At 35.5% G+C, this 27,542-nt stretch overlaps 2 protein-coding genes across 2 annotated transcripts; one reads left to right on the top strand and one right to left on the bottom strand.

Annotated features, from left to right (window-relative positions):
* On the top strand, nt 1-21,608 carry LOC115919756 (glycerol-3-phosphate dehydrogenase, mitochondrial-like). The gene is made up of 17 exons (XM_030973880.1): nt 1-265; nt 2,060-2,179; nt 2,688-2,859; nt 3,313-3,437; nt 4,122-4,219; nt 4,704-4,867; nt 5,764-5,925; nt 7,249-7,393; nt 7,817-8,010; nt 9,187-9,321; nt 10,656-10,834; nt 11,532-11,663; nt 12,070-12,228; nt 13,030-13,215; nt 13,885-13,983; nt 14,660-14,759; nt 19,445-21,608. The coding sequence occupies exons 2-17, from the start codon at nt 2,078-2,080 to the stop codon at nt 19,453-19,455; spliced, it is 2,163 nt and encodes a 720-aa protein (XP_030829740.1). The 5' UTR covers nt 1-265; nt 2,060-2,077; the 3' UTR covers nt 19,456-21,608.
* A 980-nt stretch (nt 21,609-22,588) lies between these two features.
* Nucleotides 22,589-26,878, bottom strand: LOC754976 (protein transport protein Sec61 subunit beta). The gene is made up of 4 exons (XM_030973881.1): nt 26,757-26,878; nt 25,387-25,493; nt 23,948-24,043; nt 22,589-23,559 (listed from the first exon to the last, which is right to left on the bottom strand). The coding sequence occupies exons 1-4, from the start codon at nt 26,757-26,759 to the stop codon at nt 23,472-23,474; spliced, it is 294 nt and encodes a 97-aa protein (XP_030829741.1). The 5' UTR covers nt 26,760-26,878; the 3' UTR covers nt 22,589-23,471.
* Between the last annotated feature and the right edge of the window lie 664 nt (nt 26,879-27,542).

Raw genomic sequence — 27,542 nt, 5'->3', positions numbered from 1 at the left:
GATCACTGCTTGTACTGTAATGATGACATAATATTTCGGCATTTATTGGAGGATCGTATGACACCGAGATTATCGCATCATAATTTCTTATTTCAAACATGAAATATTTGATTTAGGAGCTCTATATGACTGTCAGAAAACATTTGGAAATTTGTAAGAATAATTTAATACGGGCCAAATGTAAAGAACGTCGTTATTCACCTGTCCCTGCATGGAACCGGATTTGACGAGAGCGAGAGGCTGAACTTCGAATTCTGCATTGTCGGTGAGTAAAAATGCTTCTAAAATAGGGAAGACGGAGTTAACGCCCTTTACTAAACATATCGAATATTAAGTATTATATTTCATTGATATGTGAACATGTACCTAAGAATGTTAAAAGAGGAAATAAAAACGAAACTGGCCACTAATCTGACAGTAAAGTCTAGATACTGTTAACCTAAGTAATGATCTTGTCAACATTTAGTATGCAGGCGACCAATCGTCTAGCGAAGATGACCTGGCTTGTCCGCCGCATCTTCGGCGTGGCTTGGGGCTAGAGTGCTAGGCATCCTTTATGACCGACAGTGCAGTGGGGCGGGGCCCGACCTGCTGGACTCGGCGTTAGGGACTATGTATTAGTATTACTATTATTAGTATTAGGTAAATCTGAACTCCTGTTGTTGTCACTCCCATTAAATTGATATATTGATAGAAAACATTGTCAGAATGAGGGTATTGCACCATTATAAAATCCCAATGCAATTGTAAGCCACTACCGTACTCATTTGGTCAGCTGTACACATTTGGTACCGTCTACCTACCGGTGGTAGGCCTATACCAAGACATTGTGTATCTAGACATTTAATTTAAAACAGCAATTAATAAAGGTTCACATGCAATATTTCATATATTTTAAGGCTTATGTTGGACAATATCGTAATGAAAAATATGATAGTTCGTGTTATTTGATGCTTGTTATTTTTTTATAAAACTAAACAGCATGCAGCAAACGTGACAGCTTTACTTTTGTTAAGTGTACAAGTACGTCTGGAAACACAACCCCCCCCCCCCTTCCTACCAATTTTAATTTTTGATTTTGGCATTGCCATCTTAGTTAAACCTAATGAGTAACATAGCATAACTTCAAATTGTAATGGTCTTTCAAACATTGTCAGTTAAGTGGAAATCCATGGCATGTAGCATTTTAATTTTTTTTATTTAGTACCCCAATTCTAAAGAAAATGATTCACACATTGTAGGTTTTATACCTCTATTGTAATTTGAAGCTTGTTAAATTGACCTAGATTATGTACTGTATACTTTGTAACCATGTGAAAAAAGAATTTCCATTTATGTGGACAATAAACCAAATCAAATCAAATCAAAATCATTAGTTCCAGCTTTAACTTAATTATTGCAAGACCTTCCAGTTGGTGGTGTTAAAAGTCTGTTGACTGAGATTGACAATCTGCAAAATTTGGTTACCGGTACTTCTTTAACACGATGATAAGATATCAGTGATATTTTTGACAGCTGTTATATTATTTCACACAACTGGTAAAATATCCAACAGAGTAAGAAGAGTACCTTACCCGGCAAATATAAAAAAAATACATACCGATATAAAGGTATCACTATCATCTTTCTAACTTATTACTGTATGTTGAGAAATGTCTTGTTCAACTTTCACTGAGATATTTGCCTTTGTTTGTCAATATTTTTGTAAAAGACTTAATTGAAAGTTCATTAATTATAGCACCGGTAAATTTGTATATTCAATTTTTATTGAAAGTAGAAGTGTTTTTTAGGCTAAATTTTCTAGTGCTTCTAATACATTCACAGGGGCATCCAAATATATCAAAATTTTAAAGAATCACTATCCAGCCAATTCTCAAAATTTCCCAAAACTTTGTATTACCTTTAATGAAGAAAAAAATACAGGCATGTATTGGGAATCATAGAGAAATATAAATCATTGAATCTGTCATGTTCGAACTAAATGTAAAGGTACAGGCAAACACAAACATCCCACAAAATATCCCTTTAAATTTCACTTTTTGTTTTGTATATATTCCAGTAACTAAGCCCCCATAGAATGGTGGTGCGAAAGGCACTGATTGGGGGTGCCCTCCTCGGAGCTGGAGCGATTACGGCTGGATACATCGTATCCAAGGACAACGATAAGAAATTGGCTCAGGTAAGTCCGGAGTGTAAGAATGTGAAAGATGATTTTGCTAAAGCTTTGTCTATATAAGCCAATTGTATTGATGTAAAAGAATAGGATCACAAAAATAAGAAATACATGTAGGTTCCCGGTGTTCGTTTTTTTGTCTTTGCAGTTGTTGTTTTCTGTGTCTTCGGTTTTTTTTCTAGATATCTATTTCTTTCTTTTATTTTTCTGTCTTCCTTCTATTTCTCTTTTTAGAGATTGTGGATTGAATGAAGTGGCTGAAGAGTGTTTCAGTTGGTTTCAAGACTCTTTTTAGAGCAATTAGCTATTTTTAAAAATGTATATGTCTTTTGACTGAATTTCTTTCATTAAAAAAAAAAATCGAATATTATTATATATGGATAATAAATATTTAAATCTTGAAATTTTAATCTCAAATTCAAACACGAAGCAAACATAAAATTTAAGTATTTGTTCGGAACTGTGTACAAGGTTTGCAATCCATCATGTCTCCCACACGTTGATATATTTTCAGAGCCGAAAAGCTCAGGTTGTAGCAGCTGAGCTACGCAATGTGCACTACATATCATCTCTCCCGACGAGAGAGCAGCAGATCCAATCACTACAGCACACGCATGAATACGATGTCTTGGTTATAGGGGGCGGAGCAACTGGTTGTGGAGTGGCTCTTGATGCAGTTAGTAGAGGTTAGTATTCCTCATGTTCTACCTCTACAAGTTTTTAAGAAATAATTTTTCTGTTTCTTGAATTAATATCTAGATTTAGGGAGCATCGGTAAAGATCACAGGTTCAGTACATGTTTGTTAATTTACCAAGCCTGAACTAACTTGGGCTGGAGTTGATGGAATATAATCATAACAATTTTCAAGGTCCCCCCCCCCCCCCCCCCTGCATATTTCATTTATAATCCACTCGTGTCTTGTATACTTTATAATTTTGGGGAAATGGTAATATAGGCCAATAGAGAAACAGGCACTTTTTGTTTGTCATTATAAGTTCAAATATTACAGCCAATTAGTGCCCATTGATGAATACACGGTTCACATGCCCTAAAAGTCATCATAACTGTGCTTGGCCTGGCAATCAAAATGTATTTACTTGTAAGTTACTCAACATGCACATGTATTTCTCCAATACAGGTCTGAAGACTGCCCTTGTAGAGAAGTATGATTTTTCTAGTGGTACCAGCAGTCGAAGCACCAAGCTGATTCATGGAGGTGTACGCTACCTTCAAAAAGCTATTTTAGGTCTAGATTATGACCAGGTTAGTCCTAACTTTATCTCCAGGTGTTAATGTTGGGTGTTCCTCGTTGAATGGCAACTAAATAAAGGCAGCTGGCCAAGTGCTAATATGAACATAATGCTCTAAGAAAACCCCTATTTTAACAGCTGTTTCATTAAAAAAAATACAGCAGAGGGTTGAACCCCTTTGATTTTTTTTAAATATCATAATCTTCCAGAGAGCGGCTTGTATGCCTTACTGCCTCGTTGGAAATTATTCCATACATCTTTTCTGCAGTTTTTCTGGGCACATCTCTTCAATTTCTGCATACCTACAGTACCAAGTTGAACCTTATTGAGTACTGACACTTGTCCTGTTTGGCACTACATGTTTTATTATATTGACACTACAGAGGCAGGAAAAGCTTTTGTTCATTTTAAAAGCATTACTTTTAATTACAAAGAATGGGTTTATGAATTTCAAAATTTGCAAGGTCATTGAAACTCAGCAGGAAAGTACCAGTTATGAAATTTGAGATAGCATCAATTATCACATTTGTAACACATGGTTGTACGTAATTTAGGATTCAAATTTTTAAATCAACCTTGATTAAATTAATAAATGAATAGCATGAATGTGAATTGCAAATGAAAATAATGTGGTGCAGCATATTCATTGAATATCCAACTATTTTAATTATCCATGATAATTATAATCATTTTACAGTACAAGTTAGTGAAGGAGGCTTTACACGAGAGAGCTAATTTATTGGAAATAGCCCCACATCTTTCTAGCCCTCTACCTATTATGCTTCCAGTTTACAAGTAAGTTTTACCCTATGCATACTATTCATTACTGTATAACCAGCAAAGTCCCAAATTGTTTATGAAGACTATTTTCAAGAAAAAAACTATTAGGAATTGCACAATGCTGTGTTAAGATTGAAAGTATTTGGTGGCAATTCTGGCATGAAAATGCATAGAATCTCAAATACTTACAACATTTGCAAGTGTCTGATAATGAACTATAGCCAATGAGAAGTTGTGATGTTTTACATACTTCTAAAATGTATCAAGATTTAAAGCACATGTGACTTATTCAATTATAGAATGCTTGAAAATTGATAGAATGCTTTTTTTGTTTTTACTTTACATTCATGCAATGCCTGCATCATGTGGTGTGCTTTACACTTGATATTCAGATCATAAATGAACATTACTGGAACAACCAATTGTGTCACATATCCTACTGTCTAGGTTCACAATTGACTATAATTACATGTATACTACATTTCATCCTTTAACCTAGACTTTGGCAGCTTCCTTACTACTGGGCTGGTATCAAAGCATATGATTTAGTTGCCGGGAGACAGAACTTACGATCAAGCTATTTCTTGTCCAAGGAACGAGCCTTGGAGAGGTTCCCCATGCTGAAACGAGACAAACTTGTTGGCGCTATCGTTTACTATGACGGTGAGACTCGATTCTTTTAATGTCATCATTAGTAATCACCTGCTTTCAGACTTTGCAAAGTGTGGCGTTTCTTAAAATGTATTTTTTTAAGCTTCTACCAACCTTGAATTTTGTTGTGCAAGCTTACGTTCACTCCTGTGGACTTTCTCAAGCTAAGTGATCAGTCTCAGTCACACGTGTGGTGTTTCTTACTTGCACATTCACAACATTTTGTGATTGTTGTTCCGTCTGGTATTTAGAGTATAGTTCTAAATGAATTAATGAAATTTTCACTTGTTTCTAAAAGCTTTCAAAAACAATGCTGCCTAAATTAGGCATTAGAAAGGAAACATTACCAACTAATGGACAGGAGAACATTTAAACAAGATGTATCAGGGAGTAAAACTTCCAGTTAGATTGAATTTGTAGATTAAACTTGCCCTTACTTACATTTAAAGGCCATATGGGTTGGGGTCAAAAGCTATATGTTATGATGTAGTTGTAATTTATGACATCTATTTGTATTTGTATTTTATTTTTTTGTAAAATGAATTTATTGATGAATATATGCTTTATACAAATCAACAATCACACACAATCAATTGAAATAACATCGTAGCATCCTTACATAATTCAAATAAATTATGTTTCATTTTCTTGAATCACAGTGTTTTAATGATCTTTAATCAGTTATGGATTAATCTTTTGAAAATACAAAGAAAACAGACTTCATGAAACATAAGTGTGCGATTTTCTGCTCGCATAAATGTTAGATAAACTGTGTATTTTGCATACTGGTATATGATAAGAAAATTTAAATTTTTGAACATTTTGTTTTTCAAGTTATAACATGTATTTGTATTCATTAGCATGTTGACTTTGTTTCTCAATGTCAAACATTGATTACACTTGTTCAGGCCAGCACAATGATGCCAGAATGAATATTGCAATAGCACTGACAGCGGCCAGGATGGGAGCCACACTGGCCAACCATACAGAGGTACTTGATCTGATCAAGTTTAAGAATGAGGAAGGAGAGGAGGAGGTGAGAGGAGCCAGACTCAGGGATAGAATGACAGGTGAGAAGCATCTAATTGTACTGGGCCCCGTTGCATAAAACTTACCATTGATGGTAACTTTGCCATCAATGGCAACTACCATGGTAACAGAGCTCATCAGCCAATCAAAATCAAGGTTTCCATGGGAGTAACCATTGATGGCAAAGTTACCATCAATGGTAAGTGTTGTGCAACGGGGCCCTGGTCTTGTCTTGACCCTTTTGACATCTTTTCACCACTTTACTTCTTTTTGATAATAATGATAATAGCTCGTTCTTATATAGCGCTTTTCAAGACCGCAGGCCCTCTCAAAGCGCTTGACAGATATATATTATCACCCCGGTCATCGGATTCTGGCTTACCCGTACACGATGTATGCACATTCTCCACTACCTAGGGAGCATTCCAGCCAGGCGTAATTTTTACAAGCGCACACTTGCTAATTTAAGCACATTAGCTTTCACATTCTACAGGGTACCAAGTTAAAACCTGGGTGGAGAGTGACAAATCATATGTAGATCAATGTCTTGCCAAAGGACATTAGTGCCATTGCGGGACTTGAACCGCGGACCTTGTGATCCACAGTCCGGTGGCATATCCACTTGACCATGACACCTCTACAGACCACTGGTTGTAATCAAGACCACAGATATTACTGCATCATTCATTTATACTTCTATGACAAATGGAGACTGACAGTTTCACAGTGTCCATGGTTCAGATGCCTTCCTCAGACATTCATGCATTCATGCAACTGTCAATAATTGCATTTTATGCAAGTGCTATTATGTAGAAGTAGATCTATTTCCATATTTGCTCCCGAACATATTTGAGCACATGCTGTCAATGATCATCTGCTTAAAAATGGTTCAAAGCATTCCTACATTTTCTGTTTAGTATTTTATAACACACACCAGCCAAGAACATGCTTGACAAAATAGCCTTTCCCATGTACTGTCAGTCTACAGGCAATGAAGAAGATAAACCAGTACACAAACCTCGTTATTATGTACCGGTATAATACATGGTCTGAGATGGTAAAAACAGTGTGGTTTATCAACATATATTTAATGCGATGGAATCACGTAGCATGTATTTCTATAAATGTTTATTATCATGTATTTGAATATATTGTCAGTTGACGTTCCTGCACCTCAGTCGCATCCGATTTAAGAGAAATCTCAAAACTTATTTGTTTTCTTTGTAATCATTATTTTTACAGTGTAATGCACTTGGAGAGCAAAATAATTACCGTATGCTGTTTTTATTTACTAATGTAAAGCACTTTGAGCATGATATGTGAAGGCGCTATATAAATATCAATATGTATGTATGTTTGTATAGGTAAAGAATTCAGTGTGATGTCCAAGTGTGTGATCAATGCAACAGGACCGTTTACAGACAGCATTAGACAGATGGCTGTCCCAGAAATCAAGAAGATTTGCCAACCAAGCTCAGGGGTTCACATAGTACTACCAGATTATTACAGGTAGGTTCTTATTGCAACAGCAACAAATGGTTTCTCAATTGTAGTTACAGCGCATTATGGTTGCCCTATTACTTTAGCCAATTGTTCTTTCATTTATGAATTTACTTCCTACACTTTCATGGTATTATGTTTGCCCCGTTTAAAATAACCATGTTCCTGGCGTACTCGTCTGTGAATTAGCGCACACTATGACAACGAGGGTTGCTAACAGTCTTTTATAACATGCATCAATGGATTTCATGGGTTTTTTTTCTATTACCAAGTAATATTTATATGTTATTAAAGACAAATAATGTAATTTTAGAGGCATTACCTATATATTTTTCTGTTTATGATCTCTTAAAGAATGGAGCGCATTGCTGTTTGATATTCATTGCTTTTCACTGGTCATTGTAATTTTTTTTTTTAAATTTCTTCCCTAAGCCCTGAAGCTATGGGTCTGTTAGATCCATCTACCAGCGATGGACGTGTCATCTTCTTCCTTCCGTGGCAGAAGTTTACTCTTGCCGGCACAACAGATAGACCTTGTGAAGTCACTCATCATCCTTCCCCATCAGAAGCTGATATTCAGTTCATCTTGAAAGAAATCAAAGACTACCTCAGTAAAGATGTCACCGGTAAGATTTATGTTTGCATATACCGGTAGATAAAATGATATTGTTTTTTGCCATATGTTGTTATATAGCATATCCTTATCTGAGATGATTTCTTGTGAAACACAGATTTAATTCACTGTGTTCAGCCCGATGGGTTCTATGATATCAGTAATGGTGGAAAATGTGAGGAAATTGTCCACACAAAGGACACAAACGATGATAATAGTTGAGGAAGAACCTTTTATGAATGGAAGACTACTGTAAGTTAATATACAATGTTACATGTATGTTACCAATAAAATTGGTATAGTCGTGATATGTCATTAATATAAGAGAAAATATGACGTCTTTCTAAATTGTGTTGTGGTCCAGTAGATAAGACTTTTGGATCAAATTGTATGTAGCTTGAATCCCTGTTATGATACTAATGCCTTTAGCAAAACAATAATTAATTAACATTTTCCAATCTTCATCCAGGTAATGTGATTAGGCGCCCCATAGGGGGGGGGGGGGGGGGGATCTCAATTGAGTGCTTGAGTGTCTTATGGTAGCTTGTCTATAGCTAGGGTAATGTGGTATGATACTTTGTATTAAAGCACAGTAGAGGATGTTTGTATCTTCTTCTTCTTCTTTACGTGCCATTTCCTGAGATGTTGGGGACCATGGAATGCCACAACTCTCTGTCCCATATTCTATGAAGTAATTCATTCTCCCTGAGATCAATTCCACTTTCAGAAATCCCACTCCTTAAGCTACTCATCCAAAGAATCCTCGTTCTACCCCTACTCCTCCTCCCTTCTATTCTTCCAGTCAGTGTATGTTTGTATAGTAGTTTTTTATTAACACATCTGGGGGGTTTTTCACAAAGATTTTAAGTCAATCTTAACTCTAAGTTGGACTTAAAGATTATGGAGAGCCATTTTTAGCCTTATAATGAAACATATTCAAAAACAAATATTGAAGTATTTTATACTTTTCATAAATTCTACATTAAGAACATGAAATTTCCCATGATTATAGAAAATGTGAATGATTTGAATCAACATTTTATGCCTTTTAAAATAACTTTTACAAAATATTTTCAAGGATGCTAATGGCTTTCCATAATTGTTAAGTCCAACTTAGAGATAAGTTCAACTTAGCATCTTTGTGAAACACCCCCCTGATATTCTGTTTATTATTTTGCAATGCTTACAGTAAGACGAGGTGATGTGATGGCAGCATGGAGTGGAATCAGACCTCTAGTGACGGACCCCAACTCTAAGAACACCGAATCTCTCTCAAGAAATCATGTTATTGATGTCTCCCATAACAAACTCGTGACAATTGCAGGTAAGCTAGGAGTGGCGTAATGGTAATACAGTCAAACCTGCTTTAGTGACCACCTGTCTACAAAGGCCACTGTTTGTGTTTCCCTTGGGCGGTCGCTATAGACAGGTTTGACTGTATTATATTTTCAATCACAATCAGTTATTCTCACTGGCCTCTAGAACTGTACCCTTTAGACTTTCATCCTTGAAGGCAAAGCCCTTTGGAATGATGCATTACCATGGTTTATCACCAGTTTTGTCTGCAGTAGAAATACACTTGTCAGCATCAATCATGCACAGAAATAAGATCGCACTTATTCATTCTGTGATATTTGATCAGAGTAGCATTTTATCATTTGTCCCTTGCAGGAACATGAGGTCTGATCAAGATGTCCTATTTCTGCTTTAATACTGGTTACCTGTACACTGAAAATGCATGCTTCTTTCCTTTTTTTCATGTAGATAATAAGAAATATAAATGCCCTACTAAGTCAACTGGCATTACAAAATTTCATGTATGACATCGTATAAGCACAAAAATGAGACAAAAGGGTCAGTGAAAGTTATAGCAAAAAACGATAAATAATAAGAAAGTTGTGAATTTTTGAAGATGCAACCAATCAAACACATATTGGAAACTCTGTGACGCTCTTGCGAGGTCCCCTTCCAATTGCCCTGAACTTAAAAAACTTTAAAAATCTGTATTTTCCCTTAAAGAAAATTTCAATCATACGTTCACCCCAAATATCATTATTGAAAATATGTTTTTGTATAACCCCTGTATGAAACAAATCTATTCCGTCATTTTAACTAAGAAAATGAAAGTTTATGAAATTTTCTGCACAGAGCAAATTGAACAGTAGCGCGCAAGATACACGCCACAGTGTTGCCAATTTGTGTTTCACTGATGACAATTTCAAAAATTCATAACTTTCCTATTTTCAATTAGATAGTGATCAAACTTTTGCTTTCACTAATTTGTTTCTCTCATTTTTTTGCTTTCATTTTTCTGCTTTCATTAAACCAACTTAATATCAGGATAAACTCCCCCTTTAAACTTTCTTAAAGCCCGTCTGTACTAGTTTGACCAGGAGGGATTAGACCACCCAGGGTGGTCACTGGCAGGTGGCTTTCTCATCAACTCGGCTCTCAATTAACATAAGAAAAAGAGGATCATGGGGGACCAACGGGCACCGCATTAGGCATTGTTTTCTATATAGAGGGAGCAAGTAGCTACAAGTCTAGTACATTGGGGCTTTAAAGGACCAAATACAGTAGCGTGGTAGTGAATGCTGCAGGGAAAGCTAATAAATGCTTGCTCCCCCATTACCAACTATTTATATGATTTGTATGCAGGTGGTAAATGGACGACATACCGCAGCATGGCCGTGGATGCTATTGATGCAGCAGTAGAGACGTGTGGTCTTGAACCCAGGCATAGTTCATTGACTGATGGGTTACTGCTCGAGGGCGCTCATGGTTGGACACCTACCATGTTTATCAGACTCATTCAAGACTTTGGACTCGAAAATGAGGTGAGAGCTAGTGATACTTACTCATTGCCCCATGAGGTATCTCATTTTTTGTAATGAAATGTTATGGATATATGCATGTATATGATAAATAATGTATATGTGACCCCCCCCCCCCCCCCCCCTTTACATTTTATATTTCAAATTGAAGTCCCATGCATATGTGGATGAGTGTAGTATCTGTGAGAGTGTCTGCGTTTTTGTGTCTGGGAGTGATAATGTTGTTTGTTCATTTTAATTTTAAATGTTTTTCAATTTTTCTTCTTTTAGGATACCATGTTACAAGCATTTTGCTTTTTGGTGTTCCTAACCATAATTTTGTTTACTTTTTAAAATTTATATACTGTTATTGTTTCCATTTTATGTTATTTTATGGTTGAATCAATAAAAACAAATACAAAAATTTTAGAAAAATAAAAATAAATTCTCAAAAAGGGTTAGCATGATGCTTAGAATAATGACTGTAGGATGGGTATGAATTGTATGTGAAAGTTAGTGGATTATTACCTTGTACATAAAGTTATATGTAATTTAATTGTTTCTCTTCCGGGGGTGCCTTCTGAAAACTAATTTCTTGATATTCTCTCATTCAACTGATCATTTGATGTTGTTTAGTATCATACTATGCTATGCTCTATATTCATGTTCAATATCACTGTATAATCCACTGTAAATCATACATGACAAATCTTTTCTACAGGTTGCCCAACATTTGTCCAGCACCTATGGAGACAAGGCAGTAGAGGTAGCCCGATTGGCAAGCTTGACAGGAAAGAGATGGCCAGTAGTAGGCAAGAGACTCGTGGAGGATTTCCCTTACATTGAAGCAGAGGTAAGGTTTTTCTGTTGCTCTTGAATCCATTAAGGATGACATTTTCCATATGATTTTGATGTAAATCTTTCACTATTATATTTAAGACTATGACTCCATCAGGATTGACTTTGATACATGTGATAGGAAGACAGCTTAGAGTCATAGTTATATGTTTGTCTTCTTCAGATTATTACATGTGTGTCATTGAGTAGAGGTCAATACCTAATATAGATATGTTTTATGAGAGTTTTGCAGCACAGTTAATGGTCCTCACAAGTTTGCAAAGCAATTGTCCTGACAACATAGTAGTAAAGACGGTAGTTATACTAATAATCCATGAATGTTCATGTATACATGGCTGAAATTTGAAAATACACTACCGTTATTGTATAATCTTATCAACATGATTCATTGTGTACTTTAGGTGGTGTATGCAGTGAAGGAGTATGCTTGTACTGCAGTGGATGTGCTGGCTAGGAGGACACGTCTTGCCTTTCTCAATGTCCAAGCAGCTGAAGAAGCTCTACCTAGGATCGTTGAGATCATGGCCAAGCTACTCAGCTGGAACAAGACTAAACAAGAGGTTAGCTAACAATCTCTTTGTCCTGCATGCAATCACAATCAACCCTTTTAGTGCCCTTGGAAGGTTTAAACTGCTTCAATATTAATATTTTATCAAGTATATTTGGAAAATCAAATGCTTGTCTTCCTTCTCTAATTTTGAAAATTTGTTCATGAATTATGGAGTTAAATATTGAATATTGTTACTGTCAAGATGAAAGGGGGAAAGTTCGACTCTTCTATGTTTGTTTGTAAACTTGGACTGTAAGCATTGCACAATATCAACAGAGGCACAGGCTTGTCATAGCTGGAATGCATGGAAATGCAAAGATAGCAGCAAAAAATGGTGTTCAACAGTAATTCTATTACTGTAGCAGTAATATATTACCATTTGACTGTTCCGAATATATGTCTTTCCCTTAAAGCAGACATAATATTAGAGTTGAAAGATTATGAGCAGTGTAGCACAGAGTCCAGTGTGCTGTAAGCTAATATTGTCAAGATGTTTATTATGCAGTAGGCTTGCAGTTGCACTATGTGAGAGAGAGGGAGGATTGAGGAGTCCTGAAAAGGACTCTTGGTAATCTTTTTTAAGGTTGTGTAGTCCTGAAAAGGAATGTTGGTGTAGTCTCGAAAAAGACTGTTGGTTATCTTTCTTAGCTTATAGTTCTAAGGAGAACTATAGCGCCAATTGGAGAGGATGGTGCAACCTCAAGCCTACTGTATATCTACATCACCATGCAAGCCGATACTTACAAGCAACATCTAAGATGTTTATTGTTCAATAGATTACATCATCTATATGTTCTTGTGTCATCTACAGATGATGCTTGCCGATGGAAGAAGATTTTTGAATGAAGAGATGGGATATAACTGCCGAGCAGACCTCATGACTGTACCCATCAACTTCACTGAGGGAGAGAAAGAGAAGTACACCAAGCGTTTCCAGATGTTAGACAAGGAGAAGAAAGGATACATTACTCCTAATGACATGAGACAGTTCTTGCAGGTAATGCTTCCTAACCAAGTATTTTAACCCATTTTCTACTGGAACTGGGTGACCCCTATGTAAACCCTATGGCAATGAGAGAATTCAGGTTCTTGTATAGCACTCATATCTGTCAGACTTTTACTACCCCCACTTTAATATATTACCCTGGCTGTAGCATGGCTGCTGTTACGGCGCGCTAGCATTTCAAGGAATTAATTCCTGCCAGGTACCCATCTACATCACCTGTGTCTTTGGTAATTTGGTAATTAGAGGATCCAGTAGTCAATGGGGAAACAGCAGTGGTACAATGTAAATAAATATATATTTTTTTAAAATTATTTTTTATTAAGCACTTTGTGAATTTGTCCTTATAAAATTATTTGCAATAGCTTTGTTGTTTTACTTAAAACATGCCAGAGTTCATCAATTTGATGTTGAATTCTTGATAAGTCAAACTTAAAGTCAAATAAGTCAAACTTTGATGGAGTAGGAGAGGATATATTAGGTCCCCATTGAGCCATTTTTGTGCATGCACATACTTGTATTTGAAAGGTCACTTGTGAAGATTGCAAAGGTGTGCAACCTGTGTTCAGACTTACAGTAACAAGGGCTGGTTAATGAGAACTACGTGTTGTCTTTATCTGTCTTCATTATTAGTTATTGATGTTGCTTTTTTTATATCCATAGAGTGCTGGAGATGATTTGACTGAAGATCAGCTACGCAGCATGATGAATGAAGTAGATTGTAACAAGAATGGCAGGGTAGAACTCACGGAATTCCTACAGGTAAGAAACAGGATAATAATAGTAAGAAGAAGAAACTGTTTCTTTTTTAGCGCTATATCCAATTTACAACTGATCTAAGCGCTTTACACAACAAATAAGTCAATGAATTAAAACTCAACAGAAATATGATAGAAAATGTAATGCAGTTAATCAGAAAGTAAATAGGTGTGTTATGAGATATTTCTTAAATACTTCAACTGACATACTACAGCATAATTCACAAGGTAACACATGATCTATGAAGCCAACAGTCATAAAGGTGTAGAGCTGTGTGACTTCTTTTCGGGGGGAAGGGGGGGAGGATCGGATGAAGTCATAGCCAAAAAAAAAAATCACATTTTATCTGTAATTACACTCTCTGTCAATATTAATATAATATAATAATTTTTATTTTGATATTGTGGAACAAGCCTCAGTTTTCAAAGTATCCTAATGACACTCTTTATGTGGAGGTTATCATTTTGAAATTAATGGAATAAGAATTGAACTGATGTCACTCTTTTCTTTTAAAACCATCTAGTTGTTTTTTTTCAATCATGGTTTTGGCTTACATTAGCTTATTAATTTTTATGAATATATTCCATAAATTCTGTAAACTTTTACTTTGTAATACACGTAATGATGGCAACATACAGTGGGCTAATGCTGAGAATTGGGGTTTTCTTTCATTCTCCAGCTCATGAGTGCAATAAGGACTGGAGCAATGGCCAACATTCGCCTGGAGCTGGCGCTCAACAAGTGGGAGCGTAAACTGATTCCTACCTACAGGAGCGGAGGTGGAGTATAGACAATGCTGTGTTTTCTTCTCTAGCGTGGTGCACGGTTCATTCTATCATGCAATGGTTGCTGTTTCGCATAGACTGATGCTGTGTACATTCACGTTTTAATAGCGGATAATGCATTGATAGGCAATGAATAAGGCTGTGTCACAAATAATGGGTTAGAGGTATTACTTACAATATTTATCAAGAAAGATGTTTACTATACATGTATTTATGTTACTATTGCTCTGCCCCTTGCTCTCTCTCTCTCTCTCTCTCTCTCTCTCTCCCTCTCCCTCTCTCTCTCTCTCTCTCTCTCTCTTCCTTGATTCTCCTCCTCCCCCCCCCAGGCCCTACTCCTCTAGCTCCTTTTCCCTCTCCCTCCCTCTCTCTCTCTGTCTCTCTCCCTCTCTCTCTCTGTCTCTCTCCCTCTCTCTCACTCCCCTCTCTACCCCTCTTTCTATTTTCTTTCTTTAACCTTATCTTGTCATTAGTGTGTATATGAAGATCTGTGTATAGATATACGTGTAAGATCTTTGTCTTTAATATCTTTTTATCAGAAATATCTAATGTTTTTTGTATATTTATTTCATATGATATAGGGAGTATATGCATCTTTAAGGAATTTTGTTGTGAGGAACTATATACATGGGTATATAGAAGTTTTTAAAATTCATTTTGATTGGAACATTCAAAGCTTGTCTAAGCGCACAAAGGGTGTTTTTATTATGGATGCAATGAAGAAATTGTTTTAGCTGGTGTGATTTTTTAAATTTTTTTTACATGAGCTCGGTCATACTGTTAGAGCCAATGACATGAATTTGTCCTTGTACATTTTATGCTCAAAACACATATTGTAGATAGTTCTTCAATGTGTATTTAGATGAAGTTCAACTATTTCAGCATTGATAAACTTTCTTGTAGTATGCTTATGTTCTGCTTAGTCCCAGTGATGAGAAGATGGGAGCTTTGTATAATTGTGTTCCAAAAATATGAATGACTAGACAGAAACATGAATGCAATTATGTGAATACAGTCTGAAATTAACCATTACTTTAACAAGAAACTAGGTCTTTGTTTAACCACACAAATATACTGCATTTAGACGAGATAGTCATAGCTTCTTCTTTTTTAAATCTCTCTAACATCTGGTATTACCCCTCTGGAATTTAATAATTTTTGGTAAATGAGAATATTGATAAATGTTAATGAAGGAAAGTTGCTTATCTGTACTAATATTATAAAAAATATTCACATTAAACCCATGTTCAACCTCTGTTGAAAGTTACATACTTTAGGTATGATAATAATAATAAGGTAAATTTTTGAACCGCATAATATATACATGTTAGTGCATTCGCCGGTAACTGATATACTTTTCTTGCCTAATATCTCCCCTGTACATGCCATGGCTCTCTCCATTCAACAAAATTCAGACATAAAATGAAAACTAGTTTTGCTTTAAAGTGCACACATCCTTTTGTTCAACAAACTTTTTCTTTTAGAGTTGATAGCAGTGATCTTCCTTAATTTTAATGTAGAGGGATTGCACACTGAATCAATCTATTAATATTGATGAATCTTTGTTGAATGAAGAATTCTGATGGTCTGTACAGGGTTGTGACAATAGTCCAGCGTCATTAACCAATTCGAAATACAGTCAAACCTGTCTACAGCGACCGCCAAAGGGAAACACAAAAAGTGGTCTTTGTAGACAGGTTCCTTTAGTACATGTTTCATTGAGAAACCATCTTCAAGGGAAACACAAAATGTGGTCTTTGTAGACAGGTGGTCACCTAACCAGTTTTGATTATACTAATATTAAAGCTTCTTGAGCTTCTCAAGTACCGGTACATTGTATAACCTGTACCTTGATTGTAATCTCCATTGTATGGATGAAATCTGTACTAAACAGTAGCAATGAAGACAGGTTTAAATGAAATTATTTCAATGATCTACTCAATTGCACATACTAATTATCTGGAATTAATACAAAGATAAATTAGGCTGTTATATTTGAGCATATCAAGTATTTAATTAGTAACTTCATGTGCACCGAAATCCGTTTCCAAATGAAGGCTAAACTGAAATTTTGTATTTGTCGTTGAATTTTCTTATATGTGTGGTACAGTAATTATATAGATTGTTACTGTAAATTGCAGTAGATTCCTATAGATTCCAGTGAAAAATTACCTCAAGTTCAGTCAGGGAATGAAATTCCATTTTAGATAAACTTGCTTAAAGTAATTCAGAATTGTTTTCCATGCCAGAGGTTTCCATGCATGGAAATCTAAACAAACAAACAAAAGTTTGCCAAGTCATCTTCATTGATTTATTGAATTGCACATCCTATATACACAAGCATGAGACTATGTCCATGTGGAAGCCCGTTTGATCTTTCATTGATATCATATTTCATACTGAATTGCTTAGCAGAATCTTTTTTTGTGTGTGTGTGTGTGTGTAGTCTTGAACATTCAGTGAAAATTTCATTTGATTTTGACTGAAGAAAAAAAAATTCTGTCACCAACAGAATTCATGATTACATTCAAATCCACTTATATAGAGGTGTCGTGGTCGAGTGGATATGTCACTAGACTGTGGATCACAAGGTTCGCGGTTCGAGTCCCGCTGCGGCACTAATGTCCTTTGGCAAGACATTAATGTCCATTTGCCACACTTGACCCAGGTGAGGTAAATGGGTACCTGGTAGGGTTATTCCTTGAAATGCACTGTGCGCTGATATAGGCTGCCAGAGCTAAATCTAGGGTAATAAATAATTTTCAAAAAACTCTTTGGAAGCACATAGGGACGTTAATGTGATATGCGCTATACAAGAACAGAATATTTTAGGAGTCATATGCAATTGTTATGCTCGGGAATATCTTTATAGCTAATAACTAATTATTCCTCTTCTGTAGAGTTACATGTAATTAAGCTTGCTTTTTATTTAAATGACTGTAGACTAACAGAACTTTGATTCTATTAAAAGAAAACTCCACCTTGACAACAAGATGCTTTTTAATAGAAAAACCATTCAAATTTGTATACCTGGCAACAGTAAATGAATATTAAGAATAATAGATACTTTTTTACTCTTTTTTTTCTGAAATGCTAGTAGAAATAATATACCTTTAGCAAGCTGCAGTAGAAATGCTTTTGTCTTTCCTCATGTTTTAGGTTTATATAGTAATGTAGATATAACTATTTGTTATTTATGAAATATGCAATTTGAGCCAAAACTGTCAAATACACAATTTGATGTAAACTTTTGGGTGTTTGGAGGCTATATTAACTAGTTTTATGTAAACGTTATATGGCTTTGTTGTTAGAACGCAATTTCCTGGATACTTTGAGTACTGGTAAGGGTGTATATGGCAGCTTGGCTAAAATCTGGAAAGATTTGTTAGTAATGTAGATATTTTTTAGAAAAAATGCTGTTACAAGATTGTTGATCTTGATTTTAAATGTTATTAATATTAACTATATATTGATTGCAATTCTTTTACTATATCTTCTTTATTATACTCATGTGATGGGTAGAGATATTCATTTAGCACCAGCACTTATAGCACCAGCAATTTTAGATGGAGTGTTTTATATATTTCTATTGAAGAAAAATAAAGGAAAGTTGTTTTTTCTAGTACTTGTAAGGCTATTTTGATGTCATGAGTAACTCATTGTCTCAGTGTGCCCCTCTTTGGAAACTTGTTTTCATATTATTCATATTGAATATACTTATTGTGAAGAAACTGATAATGATTGATATTCTCATGTGTCTCTTGAGTGCTCATTTTCATGCACCTCCATTTCTTTGGTGTCTTTATATGATTGATAAAAACATACATAACTCATTATAGTCAACATTCACTTTTTTCAGGAAGGGGGATATGAGTTTTGATTAAAAATACTTGTGTGGTATGTTTTCTACATGGTATGTGTATCGAGTGCTGTGTGATTGTGTGGAGTTAAGACATCTGTCATAAATACATTGTAATGTAATATAATCTTCCTCACCATAGTGTGTGGAAATTTTTTCATCGTGCTTATCTTTCTGATGAAGACGACATACCGTATATGATATCATGGACCCACCATGGTTTAGATAAGACTTAGAATAAGGTTAGAAAATAGACATAACAATCGAATACAAATTAATTGACTAGCATATTTTTGAAGGAGTCATACATGTAATATTAATACATTTGGGCTTTATACGCACAACTAAACTTGTGGTTTGTGGTCCACAATACTTAGGTGGTTTTTAATTTCAAAGAATTGTGGCAATTTATTTTAATTTCATTCATTTATTTATTCTGTTTTTTACGCACAACTAAACTTGTGGTTTGTGTTCCACAATACTTAGGTGGTTTATAATTTTAAAGAATTATCAATTTATTTTATTTTCATTCATATTTAATCTGTTTGATTTTATTCATTTATTTATTCTATTTGATTTTATTCATATATTATTATTTTTTGTGCAAAGTGATGGATGATAGGCTTTAACATTAAGGCTGCACAGTTTTAAAAAAATTATTGAAAAGTAAACGTCTACAAATATTGGATCACATGATTTTCTTTTTTTTGTTCTTTCTTTCTTTTTCCTTTTATTATTTGCCATAATAATCTTTACAATGCTTACTGTCAAGATTATTTTTTGTTTTCTTCTTTTTTTCCAATCATGTCATGATAAACAGAGGGAACATGAAAACGTAGAGGCTGGATGGTGTACATGGTATATTAGTCTGCAGTGGCAAAGCTTCATGCGGATTGTGATGGCGGCGGGTTTGTGGATGGTTGTAGAAACATGAACGGATAATGTACTGCTTAAAACTCCTGGTGGAGTGTATGGTTTAACTACATTTATAGTGGCACTAGCTTCCTTGTGGGATCTGGGTTTTTCTGACTGACACAAGTGCTCTATGACCATAGGCTGTATCTCTGTATCTTGGTGGAGCTTTGAATGCAGAATCCAGTGGTGTATCCAGTATTGAGTGAAGCCTAAAGCTATATCATAATCCACCTCCCCCTCCCCCTCACATGATGGGACTGCCCTTCTCAGGATTGTGTTGTCCCTGTTTATCAATTGCTGGATATACCGCTGGATCTACATGTAACTATCTGTCAATTTTTCTCTCTACCTAATTCATCTATTTTCAATTGTCTATTTACCTAGTCTCTTTGCCCTGCAGAAGGCAGGTTTGTCATCATTAATCCATATTGCACTACATGTACCTGTGTTGTTTTTACACTCTCATTCTACGATGCCATCTATCCATCTTGTGATTCTCTCTCTGCCTCTCTCTCTTTCTGCCTCTGTATCTCTCTTCCTCTTTCTCTCTCTCTCTCTCTCTCTCTCTCTCTCTCTCTCTCCATGTCTGGCATGTGTGCTTGACTATTAAACTGATGAGTCCTTCTGTAATCTGTTCTGCTGGTTGTGTGCCAATCCTAGGTAAAGCATACCCACATTTGATTGTATCCTTCACCTACCTTCATCCTCCATCTCTCATGGGTATACTGCTACATCACTTGTGTGTCTTCATCTATCTTTGCTTTTTTTTTCTGGATTAGAGACCAGATAGTTTCTACTACCTCAATTTCTTAGCCTGTAATAACCACCTTGGGTCAAACGAATGGTTGTACCTTCGTTGCTCAAGATCATTCAGATCATCTAGGTTACGTTCAAAAGGCTTTGTTTAAGGGTCAGTGGGTCATGTTAGGCAACATGAATGTAATAGAAATGCATAGTTGCCTAAAATAAAAATATATGTATTTATATTAGAGTAAATGACAATACAAATTCTGAATAATAAGGAAGGTCCTATCTTTACTATTGTTATTGGTTGTAGGTACTTTTCCCACAGGGTAAGTTGATTCCAAGAAAATGTAACTATACGCACAATTTATTCATAAATCGTTTGGGGTAGCAGACTTTAACAGTGACTGGATATATTCCCAAGGGACTGAGTAGAGATGTGTAGAGTTCATTTATCCAGTTATTCAGGGAATAATATTTTATGAATGATTTAGTATCATAGAACAAGAAGTATGATAGATTTTAAGTAAAATTATACACTAAGTTGGTTGTGATGTAAGCTAGCTGACAAATCCATTAACTTTGTTGACTTGAGCTTAGAGGTTACCTGAGGATTAACATCGTATCATGTAATATCGGAGTCATTCGGATCTTAACAGGGTATTTATGTTGGACGTCAATGTAGAAATGAACATTTTTAAATCTCTCATTTAGCAATATGTTACAATGTTGGGTGTATTAAAAATGAAAAAAATAGAGAGAATATTTTGATTATATACATGTACTACATTTGTTGTGTTTATTACAGTAAATAGAGACCATTACATGGTAGAATTCTACTATAATCTGATCTAATCACCTACATATGTTTTTTCTATTAATTGTTCCATTTTTCCCCCTTAGGAAGGGGGTAAATTTGGAATACACTCTAATGCAGTAATTTTAAATATACATATATAAACTCTTACGCAATTTTGTTTTATTCTATAGACTTTAAGTCACATATATGATGTAAATCTAAATTTAATTTATGTTCTCAATGAATTTTATATGGGATTAGTTTCACAGTCAGTTGAATTACAGCAATTAAAATCTAAGGTGTACTATGCAAATGATATTATTGCATTTCAGCTATTCTAAAATCTTATATGGTGAGATGTGTGATATAGAAAATATTAACTTAATAAACTTATTATTGAATACTGAAATTGTTTGTCTCAAAATCTGTCATGGTGCTATATGTGCAGCATTCACATTGGGATTTCCTTGAGGGATGGAAAAGATTTACAGATTCCCATTAACAGGTTGTGACCCCCCCCCCCCCCCCCCCCCCAAAAAAAAAAGAGAGAACTGAGAGTGACAGGGGGTGTTGCATACATGTTTGATGGTGGAGTGCTCATGTGGTGTTTGTAGTGCATAGAGAGTGAGACGAGATTTCCTCTTGTGAATAGTGAAGGGAAACATTAATATTTATCATCAGAAACAAAATCCCTTGCTTCATAATGACACCTCAAGCCTCATACACACATAACCAGCTAAACTGCCTCAAATAAAATTGCTGCAAGGAAATTTGTTTTAAATGTAAAACGAAAATATCACAATTTGGAGATAAATGAAATAGCTACATAAACAAAAAAAATTGCCCCTCCTTCTCTGTGTGTATTTCTGACCACACTCACTTTGTATACCGTACTCCAAGTCATTTCATTTTGCTGTGGCAGAGGTTTTGGAGCAATTAAAGAGAAAGTTGAGTTCTGGGAAGAGGTGAAAAATAATTTGTGAGCTTTATCATTGTATCATGCAAGTGTGGAAGAACATCAGATAAAAAATGTTCCCTGAAAAGCATGGATTGGAACAGATTTTTATGCAACACGTTTGTGTAGTCACGTACAGTGGCGGATCTAGGGGGGCACAGGGGGCATGTGCTCAGTCTCCACAAGAGGGAAATGGTGTTGCAAATTTTTAAACTACCAGTACATTTGACCCTTGCACTGGTTTTAACATGAAATTATTTACAAATTTCTTCCATTGACATACGCAATAATGTTTTTCAAGTGTATATACAAATTTCAATTTACCTTAGTGGACTTTTGTAATTAAAAAAACTCTTTCAGAACATGGAAATGGCCCGTTTTTAAAGGGCTAGTCATAACCACCATAATACAAAGGGTGATTGGTGAAATCACTTGATAATTAGAGAGTTTAATTTAAAGTGTGATCTTCAATACAAACAAAAAAACACCATGTCCCGTTAGCCCTATATCCATAAAATGTAGTCACAACATACAAAAAGAGGAACACAAAATTGTCACTTATATAAGACAACTTACACAGAAACTTTATTATCTTTAAAATCCAAACGCAATTGACAAGATTCTTTCATCATACATAACTACTCTACTATTATTACTAGGAATAAAATAAGTTTTATCTATAACTACATAACTTTAGTTTTAAATTGAAATCCCAAGGAATGTTTGAACTGACCTTTCGTATACAGATATTGGGAGATATGTGACCGCTGCATTACAATACAATGTGATATATGTCCAGTGCCACACTTTTGTTTATTTTGTAATATTATCTTTATGTACTTAGTAAATGCTACAAATTACACAACAAAAACATGTAGAAAGGACAAAAATCACCGCATAATTTGCATGAGTTTTATATGCAGTATGGAATTTGGTTTGTTCAAAGGGAATATTCACAGAAAAACAGGCATTGAAATATACAGACTGGCAGGATAGAGGACAGACAAATCATAATTTCCCCTTACAAATTGACCACTTTTCCCTGCAACTCCAGAATTGATAAGAAACGTCGTGAGGAAGAAAAAAAACGATAAATTAAAAACTATGTGGCTAATGCCGTGAATACTGAAAAACTATCTTTTAGAACCGTCAGGAAACTTATTTCTTTGATGAGTGAGTTTGACTTGGGACTTGTCGGTTGGAAATTGGAAAAACAGCATAGACTTGTAGACTTTCAGATGACTTTCTCATAGATTGTGGCATTCATCACTGTTGAAATCAATTGTAGGCTATTATCAAACATGATTCAGAATATCGGTTGAGTATTCTGTCCCTCAGTACATGCATTCCCCCTGTTTTACACAGTTCTTTTGTTCCACTCCTAACCATATACATGTAGCTTTGCACTCCATTGAGATGTTGGAAGAGTCCATTCTAACTGCGGGTGTATTTTCCCCAGATGTGAAGCATGAAAACTGATGCAATAAAGATGAGGCTCATGACAAGAACAGGCACTGGTCCACTAGAAGATTGAATAAAAGAGGATAACAAATATGAGTCAGGAATAATGAACAACCAACATACATTTGGTACAAAGTGAAAAGAGAGATGAACATTGTGAACTTTGAAATATATAGGGAGAGTTTCTCATGTCACCTATTTAATAGTATTGGTTTACTACAAAAATGTCAACAATCAGCATAAATGTACATATCTGCCTTTCACAATTAAGAAGTATCCTGAAAAAGGTTGAGATTTTCTTTGAGATCATCCATCCTCTACTAAAATCTGACAAATATAATTGTACCATGAAGCGATTTGATCATGAAAATATACCCCATGCTACTCATCAGCACATCGTACAGGTAACCGTATAGGACGAATGATTTTAATTTTCTGATATTACTTACACTTTAAGTCCTGGGGAGTCTTCTGTGTAGAATCTCCACATTCCTCCGCTGTTACTTCCTGCAGTGCGCCCTCTTGTGGTGGCACCAGCAGATTTCCTACAAAGAACAAAATAAATATCATACGTGCAAGTTCATGTATTTACTAAACTCTTTATATACAAAGCATTCCATACACACTTGTCTTTGGCTATGGATATAGTGGAAGTGACACTAAACTACATTGCATAATGATAATACACACTTCTTATTATTGGGCACTGTTTCTATGAGGTTCCTTAGTTTAAAGCCCAACTGTCCTACTTGTAGCTACTTGCTCCCTCTACCGTAATTAACCTTGTATAAACGCCCTCGTGTATTAACCGCACTCCTCTTTTTCGCCCTTTTTTGCTGACTTTTTTTGCCAAGTCCGTGTTAAAAAAACCCACGCGGGAAGGCCTTTCATTTAACTGCGAGATGCAGCTGAATGTCTAAGATCATTAATGTAAATTTAAAAAACAGTAGAGGACCTAGGATAGGACCTTGTGGTACACCATGTAATAGAAGAAAAATTGGAGGAATTATTATTATTATAAACTAAGATCTATCACAAAGATTAATTACAAACCAAGATGACAGACAAATTTGAGTGTTGTTTTAGTTTTTCCGAGTGGTGAGTCAACACACCGATTAATGAGCTAGGAGACATTGCCAGGCATAGCGCCATAAATCGAAACTTAAAAAAAAAAAAAAAAAAAAAAAAAATTGTACCGTGTATAAACCGCACCCCCGACTTTGAATTTTTTCGGCGGCAAAAAGGTGCGGTTTATATACCGTTAATTATGGTATATAGAAAACTTCCCCAATCAGTGCCTGTTGGTCCCCATGATCCTCTTTTTCTTATGTTAGTTGAGAGCCGAGTTAAAGAGATAGCCACCTGTCAGTGACCTCGCTGTGTGGTCTAATCCCTTCTGGCTCAGTAGTAATGACTGTCTTTAAGAAGATGAATTATTTGCTGCGTTTTGCATTGAAATAAGATGCCCACAATTCATTGCAAAATACAACAAGAGAGATACACCAATTTACCGAATATATCAATTAGTAGGCAGTTTCCCGTCAACATTTTTATCATCATGTATTATTAAAAACATATTCTTTCACATGATTGGTAGTAAGAGCTTGCATTTCATTTTTTGAAATTGGGACGTTTCCAATACTGGTCTTTACCTTTAACAATTTGGTAACATATAGATTTAAATACATGGGAGGTTGTGTTTTTCCCATAATCAAATATATTTTTTGCCATCAAATATGTATAACTCTTCAATACTCAACAAACTGCAGCCAGAGATTCGAGTTTCAGGCACAATTATTGAAACTATGCCAGTGAGACAAAGATAATATGTGATAAGACTGCAAGGTAATCACGCATGCATGAGCCATGATGATGATGAGGTACTGACCTTTGTCTGACCTGTGACCCTCCACTTGATGACCTTGGTGACACAGATTTTGACGACGGGGAACGTCCTCCTCCTCCTACAGATGTTGAGCTTGGTGATGAGACAGTCTGTATAAATTATCAAATGCAAAAAAAAAGTCTAAATATTTACAGAGAGCATGACGATTTGGTCACTGCAGTTCCTTGACTTTTATTCCATGAGCTGTGGTCTATATCTATCACTTAAATGTATCTGAGACATTCAATTGAATAATTGACTAGAATCTTTGGTGCTAGTGTAGTTCCGTATCCATTTTTTAGCAGTTTACTAGACTATCCATTCTTAGCAAAGGAATTTTAGCCCAATTGTTTACTAATTTTAATCATAATCATATAGGCCTAGCCGCATTTTCCACCTGAATTTGGATCAAATCCGACATCGGGAAACCTCCGTGTAGGGTGTCGTCGCTCAGTACCGTCTCTACGCTATAGCTCTGCACCTCTATGCAAACTTCTTGTATGGTTTATGGTATTACGCGCATGCACGATACCATAAACCATACAAGAAGTTTGCATAATTTTGGACTGATAGCTTCAGTTGGAGTTGCAAAGCTAGCGTAGAGACGGTACTGAGCGACGACGTCGACATCGAAGTCTTAAACGGAGGCTTTCTGATTTTGGATGTGATCCAAATTCAGGTGGAAAATGTGATATATGATTATTATTAAAATAAGTAAAAAATTGGGCAATATTTTCTTTGCTAAGAATGGATATGAAACTGCAAACGGAACTACACTAGCGCCAAATCTTTTTGCTTTGTTTGTTCTTTCTTTTCCTGATCAGGGAAATTTGTATTGACAAGAGAAAGCCCAGAGTAAATAACAAACATAAGCACCTGGAGATCACTGATGGGATTTCTAAATCATGCTCCTGAGAAAACTTACCGAATGACAATTATTTCCCCGGATTTGACTCTGTGTTTTTTTGTTTTTTTTCTGTTCTTTTCTTATTTGGAACAATCTTGTATTCATTATTTGTATTTATAACTGTGTCTTTCAAGCACCAAAGGCATGCAATTAAGGACAAAGGTATCAATCTCATGATTATAATTTAGAGAATGGTCAAGCAAAAATTGCGTTTTAGAGGACTGATCCAACTTTTTTTTTTGCCCAGCCAATACCAAACAATAGGAAACGCCAGTTAAAGCGGATGGGACTTCAGTTTAAACAGCTGCTGATCTGTGCTTTTAGAAGCCCCACATTTATCTAAATTATTTCCCTCTATAATTTCTCCATTTCAGGCTAACAGTCATCCAGAAAATCTAACGTTTTCGGACATAAATATAAAAATAGAAAAACAATTCAAAAACAATAGTAAATTAGGTTATCTTACCATAATGAACGGTGTGATTTGGACAGCTTGTGACGACTCGAGCAAAGGGAAATGACACGTACTTACTTATTTTACCTAAATGTACTGTGGTGCGAGATGGCGCTATAACAAAATCTTCGGAGGGCGTCGTGTCGAATCTCTTTAACAAAATACCTTGATCACATCTTTAGACAGATATTTTTGTTAACTGTATAATTATGTCGAAAGAAAAGGCAGAAGAGGATCACAAATTAAATCTGTGAATCAATTGCGAAGGAAACAAGTTTGCAACCAAAAGCGGTTAAAGGAGATTTTGTTGTCCTTAATTCATATTTCTATTGTTTTATTTTTTTGTAAGGCCCCCCGCCTTACAAAAAAATAAAACAATAGAAACACAACCAAGTCCCCCCGACTTGGTTGTGTTCTTGCATTAATTTTCTACCGATGCGCCTCACACAATTTTGATGGGAGTACACTGGGTATAGAGCTGGAAAAGGTGCTCATGCAGCTAAGTTCTGGACCGGGCGAAAATAGCACCGGTCGATGGACGGAGAAGCGTTATTAATGACCAATTCAAGAGGGGAATTAAGAGGATAATAAAAAATGAAAGGGTGTGGATCGAGGATATTGATCAGTGCTCCGAGAAGGACCATGCCACACTTTGATAATGATCTTATTTCCGGATGTAACTAAAACTATAATTATACAAAATAGGCGCGAATAGGCCTAAACATAAAATGATGTTGTTTTCGATTAATTGAAGAAAATAGCTTGATGTATATTATGCAGCAGGGACCCCGGCACGGA

The sequence above is a fragment of the Strongylocentrotus purpuratus genome, unplaced genomic scaffold (assembly GCF_000002235.5).
Source record: "Strongylocentrotus purpuratus isolate Spur 01 unplaced genomic scaffold, Spur_5.0 spur5_scaffold_7, whole genome shotgun sequence".
NCBI lineage: Eukaryota > Metazoa > Echinodermata > Echinoidea > Camarodonta > Strongylocentrotidae > Strongylocentrotus > Strongylocentrotus purpuratus.
This window is presented reverse-complemented; position numbering and strand designations above follow the sequence as displayed.